This window comes from Sus scrofa, chromosome 9 (assembly GCF_054392235.1).
Source record: "Sus scrofa isolate SSC_HxYL_T2T_F1_AM1 chromosome 9, Sscrofa_HxYL_maternal_Yorkshire_Landrace_v2.0, whole genome shotgun sequence".
NCBI classification, from domain to species: Eukaryota; Metazoa; Chordata; class Mammalia; order Artiodactyla; family Suidae; genus Sus; species Sus scrofa.
Window position 1 is genome coordinate 11,491,011 of NC_139391.1, and position 12,792 is coordinate 11,503,802.

At 42.2% G+C, this 12,792-nt stretch overlaps 1 protein-coding gene across 6 annotated transcripts in view; it reads right to left on the reverse strand.

The window, feature by feature from the left end:
• Nucleotides 1–9,179: 9,179 nt before the first annotated feature.
• LOC100525597 (glycerophosphodiester phosphodiesterase domain-containing protein 4-like) overlaps nucleotides 9,180–12,792 on the reverse strand; it is a 164,574-nt gene continuing 160,961 nt past the window's right edge. For all 6 annotated transcript variants that reach the window (XR_014814766.1, XM_084975438.1, XM_084975440.1 and 3 more), the window contains one exon: nucleotides 9,180–9,897. Coding sequence is in view for 5 of the 6 variants with exons in the window: in XM_084975438.1 (XP_084831564.1) it covers nucleotides 9,713–9,897 (185 nt within the window). In the remaining variant the exon portion in view is untranslated. The remainder of the gene's footprint in view (nucleotides 9,898–12,792) is intronic.

The following is a 12,792-nucleotide window of genomic DNA, read 5'->3' on the forward strand; positions in this document are numbered from 1 at the left end:
TTTAGAGTTTTGTTTTATGTTTATAAGCCTTATATATTTTTGGTTCTTTTTAAATTTATTTCCCCAATACATATAAGCCTTATATTTTTATATTTTACTTCCATTATATGTTATTAATATCATATGTAGTATAGCATCATTGGCATGAAATGTCAAATGCAAAAAAATACACAAGGAATTTCAGTAATGAAGACATGCTTAAAGGGAGTGGTTCAGAGAATGAGCAGTGTATAGAAAGGGCCCCAGGGAAATAAAATCATTTAACTCACGGACAAACACGGAAGGTGGCTTTGCTTCCACAGGCCATTTTTCAAAAAACACCTTTGCATATACCTCCCAGATTTCCACCACCAAGATTTTGCTTACTTTTTCTTCTCCTTGTTTAGAATGTTCTTCCTCTCATTCTTCCCATCAAACTCTCAACCATCATTTAAAGACTCATTCAAGTTCCACTTCTCCCTAGAAGGATTTCCTCACCTCTCTATGAATTACCAAGACACTGAGTCTGCCAAACCACCACATATTTGGTTATTTCCTATACTGTATGACCCTTTGATGATTTTAAGACTTATCTCCTTACTTAAAATGTAAACTTCTTGGGGGCCAAAATCGTGGCCCACAATCATGTTTTCTAATAATTATCATTATATTTCTTACGTAGGACCCAACACAGAGCTTACTTAGTCTAGAGACACTCCAGAAAATATTAGGAAGTGGCTTTAGAGACTATATTACTCTATTCCCTGAGGAAAGAGTTGTGCCATAGAGTACTTGGTGGCAACACTCATTATAAAATGTCTGAGCTAGGGGTTGAGCCAAGGGGCGGGGGAGTGGGATGGACTGGGAATTTGGGGTTAATAGATGCAAACTATTGCCTTTGGAATGGATAAGCAATGGGATCCTCCTGTAAAGCACTGGGAACTATGTCTGGTCACTTGTGAAGGAGCATGATAATGTGAGAATAAAGAATGTATACATGTATATGTGACTGGGTCACCTTGCTGTGCACTAGAAAATTGACAGAACACTGTAAACCAGCTGTAATGGAAAAAATAAAAATCATTATAAAATAAATAAAATGTGTGATTACTAGAAGGATGAAAGAGCACAGTCCAAAATTCAAGAGACAATGGTTCAAATGCAGACTCCATACTGCAACTATGCAGTATGTGACCTTGGGAAGTTCCTTGACTCTCTGAGCCTAACAGTAGCAGTGTCAAACAGTGGGGAGGTCCTTGAAATCAGAGAGAAGAGCTACAATCCCAGTTCACTCACTCCTAACTAGATAATTTTAGGCAAGTTATTCAATCACTATGAATCTCAGTTTGCTGTCTGCGAAGCGAGATGCTTATCTTCCTGAAAGGATTGGTACATTTCACAAATATCAAAGTACATAATATAACCTGGGACAAATAATAGGTATTCAATAATAGTAGCTGGGTTATTATTGTTACTATTTTATAGTTATTGCTATTGTGTTATAACTATTTGTTAATACTATTACTATTTTATATTGTTATCTTTATTATTTTGAGGATCAACTAAGGTAAAGAAAATGTACGTGCTTTATAAAAGCTAAAGAGCTTTACAAACATGAGTTATCATTAACAAAGGAATGGTCAGAGTAAGATTTCTCAACCTACTCATTAAGACAAAGAAACAGCGGCTGAGGAAAACCTATAAATCATCTGACTTCATTAGAGATCACAGGCTTGAGGAAATGAAGGAGGAAAAGGAGCCATGACCCCATCAATCCTAGCTTTAGCCCTCTCTTTGGCCTAGTCCATTTGGCTTTCTGGTAGGATGGGAAATGAGGCTGACATTGCAAAATCCAGGTTCCAATACCACCATCCAAGTTTCAGGGCAAATCACTAACCTTATTTTTTTTTAAATATATACTTTTAAGAAGCCCCTCGCATTGGTTCAGATGAACTAATCTGAGCTCAAGACAACAGAGCTAATCTGAGCTCAAGGCAGCAAAACACTCCAAACTTGGAGAGATAAACACTGACATAGTCCAGTTTTAAAATTAACTTTGCTAATTCTTCCCAAGTGCAGAGAATTCCACCTTGATTGTGAAAATGCAGCCAGAAAAAGATTCCAAACTAAATGGTGCAGGACTTCTTAGAACAAATCAAAGGCTCCATGTCCTAACCATAGGAACCAGGCTTCCCACATGGAATTCTGCAACTTGGCGCCACCTACCATAGGCTGTCAGTTACAACTTGCAATCATTTATGCATCTCCCCAGGCACCCAGTGAAGCCCTGCTGGAGGTCAGCATTAGGTAATGCCCACAGACATTCTACCCATCACCAGCTCAAATCTCAACCACTAACACAGCCCAAAGAGAACTCTTCTTTCTCATCTCCCAAGTCTCCTTAGACAGACAAAACTACCCCACTAGAATTCTGACTCCAGAAGGCCCAGTGGGACCCAGGCATCCATATTTTAGAAAAGCACTATGAGTGAGTCAATTGTGTAAGCTGGGTTGGAAACAGCTAACAGAGACAGCATGTTGTGGTGTGACAGGTACTTTAGCTTCCTAAAGTATCTAGTTCACATGCATCCCTGCCATGTTCCAGCAGTGAGACCTTAATTAATTTACAACTAAGCTTCAGCTTCCCTAACTAAAAATGAGTTGTTGTGGATATCAGGTAAACAAGAAATGATATTTCCTTAAAAATATACTTCAAGGTTGGAGATGGCCAAGATAGTGGGGTAGGAAGTCCTTGAACTCATTTCCTCCTACAGACAGACCAAAATTACAATTTATAGAGAAACTACCTAAAAGAATGACCTGAAGATTAGCAGAAAAGATTTACCACACCTAAAGATATAAAGAAGGAACTGCAACAAGATGGGTAGACGGGGCAGAGATGCAGAATAGTCAGGACTCAAAATTACCCTGGGCCTGTGACTCACAAATGGGAGGAATAGCTCAACTGTAGAGGTTCTCTGCAAAGAGCAAGTGGCTTAAGCCTTACAATGAGCTCCATGTCCTGGAGTTCTGAACCAGAGAAGACAAGCCCACAGAGTCTGGCTTTGAAAACCCATGGACTTTCTATTCAATAGAGCTGTAGGGCTGTCGGAGACAGAGACTTCACTCTTAAAGGCACACTCAGAATCTCATACTCTGAGGCCCAATGCAGAGGCAGTTGTTTGAGAAGAGCCTGGGTCAGACTCTTTTGCTGATGTTGGGGAGATTTCCAGAGAGTCAGGAGGCAACTGAGACTCTCTTGGGGGAAGGAGATGCTGACGGCAGCCATTTGGGGAAGCATAGTCATCTGTGATAACAACAGCACTGAAAAGCTCCATTTCTGAGTCATCCCTGTAGCCTGTTAGTGTCAGGGCTTACTGATACAACACTGGGCCAGGACTAGCCCCAATCCCCAACCAAGGACATGTAGCCAACCATGCTTCCCCCATCCTCCAATGGGCTGGTAGTCACCAGGTCTGCTGGATAGCAGGGTATTCAACCAGGCTGATGGTCAGCCCTGCCTACCATCACACCCTCAACAGTGAGCTGTGCCACAAGGGAAGGGTCCACTGATCCCACATAATGGGTGCCCCAGAACATCTAGCTCTGGCAACTAGAGGGGAGCATGCTGCTGGGCACCAGACATATATAAGGTCACTTCTCTAAGTTCAGGAAATGTAACCAACCTACTGAACACAGAAAAAACAAACCCACAGAAAATTAGGCAAAGTGACGAGATGAGTAATATGTTCTAAGCAAAAGAACAAGACAAAACCTCAAATAACTAAATGAAGAGTATTTAAGAACTAAATGAGCATAAAGATGCTCAATGAACTCAGGAGAAGAATGGAGAAGTGATGAATAGATTGAGAAACTGAACAAAGAATTATAAAATAAAAAGAACCAAACTGAACTGAAGAAATAATTGAAATAAATAATTGAAATAAAAAATACACTAGAAGGAAACAATAGTATATTAGATAATACAGAGGCATGGATCAGTGAACTGGAAGACAAAGTAGAGGAAATCATAAGGCTCAAAGAAAAAATTAAAAATAATTTAAAAAATGAGAATAGCTTAACAAATCCTTGGGACAACATCAAGTGTACTAACATAGGGTCCCAGAAGAAGAGAGAGGGAAAGGGCAGAGAATGATTTTGAAGAAGTAATAGCTAAAAAGTTCCTGAAACTGGGGAAAGAAATTTGACATCTGGATCAAAGAAGTACAGAGAGTCCCAAACAAGATCAACCCAAAGAAATCCATAAAAAGATACACTATGCTTAATATGGCCAAAGTTAAAGATAAATGATCTTAAAAGCAGCCAGAGAAAGCAACTAGTTATGTGTAAGGGAACTCCCATAAGACTGTCAGCTGACTTTTCAGCAGAAACTTTATAGGCTGGGAGAGTGGCACAACATATTAAAAACAATGAAATGAAAAAACCTACAACCAATTAAACCCACAGCAAAAGAAGCCATAATAAAATAAAACAAACCAAATAGTAAAACCAAAATAAAATACAACCTACAGAATGGGAGAAAATATTTGCAAATGAACTGACTGACAAAGGTTTAATTTCCAAAATAAGCAAACATCTCATACAACTCAACAACAAAAATAAGCAACCCAAACAAAAAATGGACAGAAGACCTAAAGAGACAATTTCTCCAGAGAAGACATACAGATGGCCAACAGCCATGTGAAAAGATGCTCAATATCACTAATTATTAGAGAAATGCAAATCAAAACTGCAATGAGGTACCACCTCACACTTGTCAGAATGGCCATCATTAATAAGTCTACAAATAGCAGATGTTGGAGAGGGTGTGGAGAAAAGGGAATCCTGCTTCACTGTTGGTGGGAATGTAAACTGGTACAACCACTATGGAAAACAGTATGGAGGTTCCTTGGGAAACAAAATATAGAACTACCATATGATCCAGTAATTCTGCTCCTGGGCATATATCCAGACAAAACTATAATTCCAAAATATACATGTATCCCTATGTTCATTTCAGCACTATTCAGCATAGCCAAGACACGGAAAACCATCTAAATGTCCACTCACAGATGAATGGATTAAGATGTGATACATATATACAATGGATTATTACTCAGCCATAAAAAGAACAAAATAATATCATTTGCAGCAACATGGATGAAACTAGTAATTCTCATACTAAGTGAAGCAAATCAAAAAGAGAAAGACAAATACCGTATGATATCACTCATATGTGGTATCTAACATATGGTACATATGAACCTATCCATAAAACAAAACAGGCTCACAGATATAGAGAACACACTTGAGATTGCCAAGAGGGGTGAGTTGCACATCCCCTCTCTGCTGTGGTTGCCTCCGTGTGCTGCTGCCTTGCTGAACTCTGACTGTGAAAGCAGAGACCTGATCCTTGCCAGGGGAGGGGCCTGTAAGAAATCCCTGTTGGGGCCCCAGAGGTGGTCCAACCTCAGATCCTTCTTCCCAGCCTCCAGGTGTTTAGGCGCTTCCCTTCGTGAGGAGCTGTCTTCTGAATTTGAGATTCTGCTGCTTTACCTGGGTCTGTAAACATTTTCCAGCACAGGTGTCTCACACTTTGCACTCATTCCAAAAAACCTCCAAATGGAGATAGGTTGCTCCTATTTTATAGACAGAAAAACTGAGACTCAGAGAGATCAGATGATGTAATTAGGATCGCAGGGCTGATGGAACTGGGGTTTGATTCCAGGTCTTCATGACTGCAGTCCCAGTCTGAGCTAGCCCATTGACCAGTCTGTGGGAGAGACAAGCCAGGATGCTGGGAGGGGTGCGGGAGCTGGGGAAGGTAGCTGGCCTGGAAGCCAGAAGGGCTGCTCTTCTTCAAACCTGAGATCTGTCTCGACACTCCTCCTTTGCTCCATGTTGCCCATTTAACAAGGGGCACTGTCACTACCATGTCCCCCAAAGCAGAAACCCAAAGTCAGTGTGGACACTTTGCTCTCTCATCTCCCAAGTCCCAAATCACTCAGCTGAGGGCTTTATATCCTGCCTATCTTTAAAACCCACCCATGTCTCTCCATCACCAGCCTACCACCTCAGAGCAGCCCCCCATCTCCTCTCCTCTGGATGCAGCCAGTAACCTTCTCTCTGATCTGCCTCCTCGGGCTTTGACCCCTCAGCCCCTTCTCCCCAGGATGGTCACAGTGCTTTCCAATCCTCAGTGACGTCCCACTGCTCTCGGGGTAGGACCCCACCTTCTGACTGTGGCCCCCCCTTGGGGTGCCACCCCTACTCCTGCTGCCTTGTCTTGCACCAGCACTCGTTGGCTCAGGTCACTCTCACTCCACTTCTCAAATTCTCTGGTGTGTCTTGTAATGTCTCTCTTCTGGATCGCCCCTCCCTCAGTTCTTTCCCTCAGCTACTGAGCTTTTAGATGTCAAGGACATTTTCCTTGTCCACAGACTAGATTGGATCACCTTGTTATATGCTCCCCTAGCACTGAGAACAATTCCTTCAACAACTCTAATTATACATTGGTTTGGTGTGGTGATTAATGTCTGTTCTTGTCTTGATAACAAATACCATGGGAGTAGGGAGGGTATATGTTATTGTTTAAAAGGCCTGCCCTATAGTAGATGCTTAATAAACATTTGTTGGCTTAATGGGTGGGCTCATAGCTGAACTGGTCACTCAGTGAGTGGTTGGGTGGAAGGATGAATAGTGCAGAAATGTACGGGTGATTATTAGCAAGCAGATGCATTATATTGCACAGATTCAGTGCTTTAGAGTTTTAAAGCAGAGACATATGCCAGTATCATCACATTTCCTCTTGTCCAGGAGGTGAAAAGTCCTGTTTCAAGGAGGGGGACAGATGGGGAACCTGAGACTGTTAACCCTAACTTTCCTTGAAAACCTTCTCATGCTGGCTCCTCCTATTATCTTCCATCGAGACCAGCTGGCTTCCTAGGCAAAACATTCTCTGAGGGAGCTGGGTTTCTCTGTGGTATGATGGAAGTCTATGCCTTGGTTTTGGACATGTCTGAAGCCTGGGGCTGCACTCCTGGGCTGGTTTCACCTTTCCCCTGGTGTACACACCATGGCTAGAGGTTGGGTCAGGGTCAGAGGGCTTGGTGCTATGCCACTGAGCTGACCTTGGCCCCTTCCAAGTGTGTAAATGGATGCTTGCTCAGGTGATGTTCTCTTCTCTGGGGCTAGCCATGCTCCTCTCGGAGTTTGTGCAGGATGCATGAGCTGGTAATGGCTGCCTCTACAGAGTGTCAGTATCTTATAACCCTCTGGCAAGCCCCACACTGGCAAGCCCCACAGTTTTTCAAGACAGCTAAGTGTCTGAACCCAGGGCTGAGGTACATAGTATGTGGCTTGAACCTCTTGCTCCCCGGGGAGAATCCCTGAGCCAGTGGTCTCCCTCCTTTTCTGTGTTCTCTGCTACAGGTCTGGGTTTGACCTGATCATTTCTCATACCTTTCTGACTCTGTACTTTCTTTATAGCCTTGGTCATAGAACAGCTGTTTTGCTTGCCTTTAGATCAACCTAGTGAGAGTTGCTCTAGTTTTAGCTGTAAATTGATGTGTTCCCGAGGGGAGGTGAGTCTGGCATCCTCCTACTCTGCCATCTTGATCTCCTCTAACCTGAGATCCTCTTAATTGCCATCAACAAGTACGGGGTCAGTCTCATCGATCCCAGAACCAAGGTGAGCAGTGACAGGAAGAGAAGGTGTGGATAGGCTTCTCCGTCTGCATTTCTAACAAAGGCCCCCAGGCCCAAACCCCCAAAGTCCCCACCAGCCACCACCATCCTTGCTTCATCCGTGCCCCTGGCCACACATCTTGAGGAACTGTTCGTGTTTGCTGTGTCTACTTCCTTACCTCTCATCTGCTCCATGGAGACGGCTCCCTGAGTTGCTAACACAGTCCTCAATTCTAAGTCCAATGACCTCTTTAGGGGCTTGTCCTTTCAGCAACATCAGATGCTGCCAACCACTCCCTCCTTCCAGAATGCTCTCTGCCCACACTGGTTAGGGTGGCAGGCTGTGCTGTTGGGGGAACTCTGCTCTGATTTGTGGGCCTGAGCAGCTCCCACCAAGGGGGCCAGAAGGCAGAGTCTTACCACTGACACAGGAGGGTACAACTGGGACTGTTGGCACAGGGGGCCAGTGACCACCTCTTCCCCTTGGCTCCGTGTGCCCACCTTCCTGCTTTTCTTCATGTCGTCCTTGGTCCGTCTCTCGGGCAGTTTCATGGGCTTCTTCTCCATCCATGTGCCCCCGCCACCCCACATACTGTGTTCCCCAAGGTCGGGTCATCTCCGCGTCTCCCTCCCACCTCCCACTCTGCTGGACCATTTCCTCTGGGACCACAGCTGGAGCTCCTTCAGGCTCTCAAAATTCCAATTCTGGCCCCACACACCTGAATGCCCCCTAGGTTTCCTTGGTTGTCCCACCAGCTGGCCCCAAGCAAGGCCTCAGGAGGAAGGCAGCTGCCTCCCACACCAGCTCCACAGCACAGCTGGACTCTACTTTCTTGTTCCTTTTCTCGTCTGATGGTCACCTGCATCTAGGTGCTCAATCATTCTACAGGAGTGCTGTTCTTTCCAGAAGCCTATGTGGGAGGCAGTGGGGCTCCGTTTTGAATGGAGGTCCAAAACCAGACAGTCCCGCTTTCTGGGACGACAATGCTGCTGTCTGAGGCAGCCCTGACCCACCAATGTTTACATGACTCATATTTATCCCACACTCAGCCCAGGATAAACAGGAGCTACAAGCAAGTTGCTGGGGTGTCTGCCCCTACACATCATCATATACATGGGAATACGAGGCCCAGAGGAGGAGTGTGAATAGGTAGAGGTCACATGGTAGAACTCAAGTCGCTGTTTCTAACACTGGGCTCCTAAACTGATGTTCTCAACTCTAGATTCCCTTCAAGGCCAAAGGCTAAACTGATGTTCTCAACTCTAGATTCCCTTCAAGGCCAAAGGCTATTGGGATTATGCCCATCATTCCACTGAGGAATCAGCCAATGCCAAGCTATTAGGAAGCACATCACTGCATATGGGAAGACATGAATTGCATATGGGATGAGATCTTTGCCCCCAAATCATGCCCATGTAACCTCTCATTCTCTGACTCAGGATGGCTTCACTTTGGCACTCATCCCTTGGACTTTGTTAGTCTGAGGGATCCAAAGATTGTATCATTTACCTTGTAGGTTCCTGAGAGGTTGTCTTTATTTACACGCTGTTGTTCACCATAGCCACTCCTTTAGTGGGCAATATTATGAACATTTCAGATAAGTCCTGTGATGCCCGGAGGGCAATCAACTCCACCTGCAAAACCACGACTCTTTTTTCCTTTGTTCATCCCCTTGAGATGAGAGGTAGACCAGAATGGTTTTCCCAGAAGCCTCCCTGGCTCTGCTATATGCCTTTCTTGACCACTCATTACCATCAGGTCACCCCAAGCAGAGAGGAAGGATATGAAGTGGGCAAGCTGTGGCTACTTCTTTGAAGACCGCCCAAAGCAGGAGAGGGACATGCTGGATGTGGTGGAAAACATGATGAAAGAGTACCACTGGGAGGATTCAATAGTGGGGGCTTTTGGGGTTATGTTTCAGGAGGAGGGACCTTCATGGAGGGAACTGTTGGTTCATAGTCTCCATGGTGGGCAATGCAGTTCGCAGGGTGGGCTCTCTGTTGGTCTCTGAGGTGGGTGCTTGGGTGCATTCATTCAAAGGCCGGTTCACTGGGCACCAGCTGGTTCTCTAACATCATCCATGGGAAATGGTGGTGGTTTAGTGGTTTTATAGACAGGCTCTTGTATGACAGCTGTAGATTCTGGGCGCTCCCCTACACTCTTGGTTAAAGGCTCAGGGCTTTCCATAACTTCCAAAGGTTCTTCCTTTAGGAGGCTTACACTCGGAGTCTCTGTGGGATAGAAAAGACAGAAACATAAATTCCTCCAAAGTTGCTTCTTTCTAATCTTTGCTTTCATGTGGTAAAACCTGAGTCTTCTTTACAATGTTAGCCCCTCACTAGGGGTCTTTCCCTCTAGTTTTCTCCCTACCCAGGCTTTGGCAAACTTTGCTAAGGTCCTCAGTTCATCAAGGTGCTGGTGTTTAAGAGTCTATTGTGTGAGCTTCTAGCTCACCATGGAAGCCTTCAGAAGGCAGAGACAGACATTTGCTTAAAGTTCATGCATTACTTCCAAATCAGTTTGAATAGAAAAATGAATTAATATCTACAGTTTTAGGTTTCTAATTCATGAATGTTGCTCCATTTATCTGGGTCTTCTTTCTCTCTAAACTTTAGTAGTTTTCAGAGACCAATCATCTATCTTCTTTGCAAGGGCTTGCAATATTTTCCTAAAATTTCTATTTATGTTTGTGTGCTGTTGTAAATGATGCTATTTCGATTTTTAAGTTTCCAATTATTCAAATATAATATATAGACATAAAATTTATTTTTCTTTATATTAACCTTGTATCCTAGAGCATTGCTTAACTCATTTATTAGTTCTAGTAGGTTTGTTATTAGATTCCTTAGCATTTTTTTAATGTAAATAATCACATCTGCAAATCAGGAGTCTTATTTCTTCCGTTATGCCTGTTATTTGCCTTAGTATACTGGCTATGATCTCCACTACGATGCCAAGTAGAAATGGTGAGGAGATATCCTTGCCTTATTTATGATACTAGAGGGAAAATGCTGTTTCACAATTTTAAAATGTTGTTAGCTGGAGGTTTTTTTGGTAAACATCTCTTAGATTGAGGAGGTTTCATTCTATCCCTAGATCATGCAGAGCTTTGATTGTAAGTGGGTGTTGATTTTTGTCAAATACACATTTTCTACTTAATATTGTTAATATTACAGATTATACTGATTAATTTTCAAATGACATCTTCATCTTACAGAGGTGGGTTAAACCTCACTTTCTCCAGATGTTTCTCTTCTTTATATATTGATAGATTCAATCTAATATTTTGATCAGAATTTTTATGTCTAAATTCATGAATGATAATTATCTGTAAATTTTTAGTTCTTGTACTATCTTTGCCAGACATTTTTTTAATGAGATTATTGCTGTCCTCAAAGAAATCAGCTAGGAAATATTTCTTTCTCTTCTTTTTTCCTGAGTTGGTGTAAAGTTGATCTTATTTTTTAATATTTGATTAAGCAGTGAAACTCTTTGGACCTGGACTTTTCTTTGTAGTGAGGTTTTTTCGTTTTTGTTTTTTTCAGGGCTGCACCTAAAGCATATAGAAATTCCCAGCCTAGGCATCGAATTGGAGCTGCAGCTGCTGGCCTAAGCCACAGCCACGGCATCAGGGGACCTGAGCTGCATCTGTGACCTATACCAAAGCTCATGGCGACACCAGATCCTTAGCCACTGAGCGAGGCCAGGATCAAACCTGCATCCTCATGGATGCTAGTCAGGTTCATAATCTGCTGAGCCACAATGGGAACTCCTTTGGTGAGGTTTTTAATACATAGATTTGATTCTGATAGAGAATAGGTTATTACAAGTTTTTATTTCTTTTCTCAGTTCTGCTAAGTTATATATTTCAATAAATTTGTCTACTTCATTTAAACTGACAAATTTAATGGCTTAAAATGTTCATAATTTTTGTTTTTATGTCTAGGATCTGGACTTTCATTAATCCAGAATGAATTAATCATTCATTAATCATTCTTTCATTAATCATTCATAACAGGCAATTTTTCCCTCCCTCATTTATCTAAGAGTTTGCACTTTTACTAGTATTTTCTAAGATCTAAGTTTTCACTTTTAAATTTTTCTCTATTGTTTTATCTTTTCTATTTCACTGTTCCTGCTATCTTTATTATTTCTTTCCTTTTTCTTGGAGAAAAATTTACTTATCTTTTTTTTTAAACTTGGCTTTTAACTTTGAGGTCTCATGATATATTTCCTTTTTTAAAAAATAACTTTATTGGAGTATAGGTGACTTAAAATGTGCTAGTTTCAGGTGTACAGCAAAGTGAATCAGCCATACATATGTGTGTGTGTGTGTGTGTGTATACACACATTCTTTTTCAGAATCTTTCCCCACATATAGGCTATCACAGAGTATTGGGTAGATTTCCCTGAGCTATACCGGAGGTCATTATTACTGACTAATTTTGTATATAGTAGTGTGCATATGCCAACTGCAACCTCCCAATACATCACCACCCCCCAATGTTTCCCCTTGGTAACCATAAGTTTGGTTTCTACATCTTTGAGTCTGTTTGTTTTGTGAACAAATGCTTTTCTATCATGTTGTATTAGATTCTACATACTGACCTCAAATGATATTTGTCTTTTTCTGGCTTACTTCACTTAGTACGATAATCTCTAGGTTCATCCATGTTGCTGCAAATGGCATTCTTTCATTCTTTTTATAGCCAAGTAATATTCCATTGTATGTATGTACCATTTCTTTTTTATCCAGTCCTCTGTCGACAGACATTTAGGTTGCTCCTATGTCTTGGCTATTGGAAATAGTGTTGCAATGAACACTAGGGTGCATGTAACCTTTCGAAATATGGTTTTCTCTGGGTATATGCCAAGTGTTGGATTGCTGGGTCATATGGTATTTCTACATTTAGATTTTAAAGGAACCTCCATGATGCTTTCCAGTGGTTGCACCAACCTACATTCTTAGCCACAAAGTAGGAGGGTTCCCTTTTCTTCACACTCTCTCCAGCATTTATTTTTTGTAGACCCTTATTTGATGGCCATTCTGACTGGTGTGAGCTGGTATTTCATTGTAGTTTTGATGTGTATTTCTCTAATAATTAGTGATATTGTACATCTTTTCA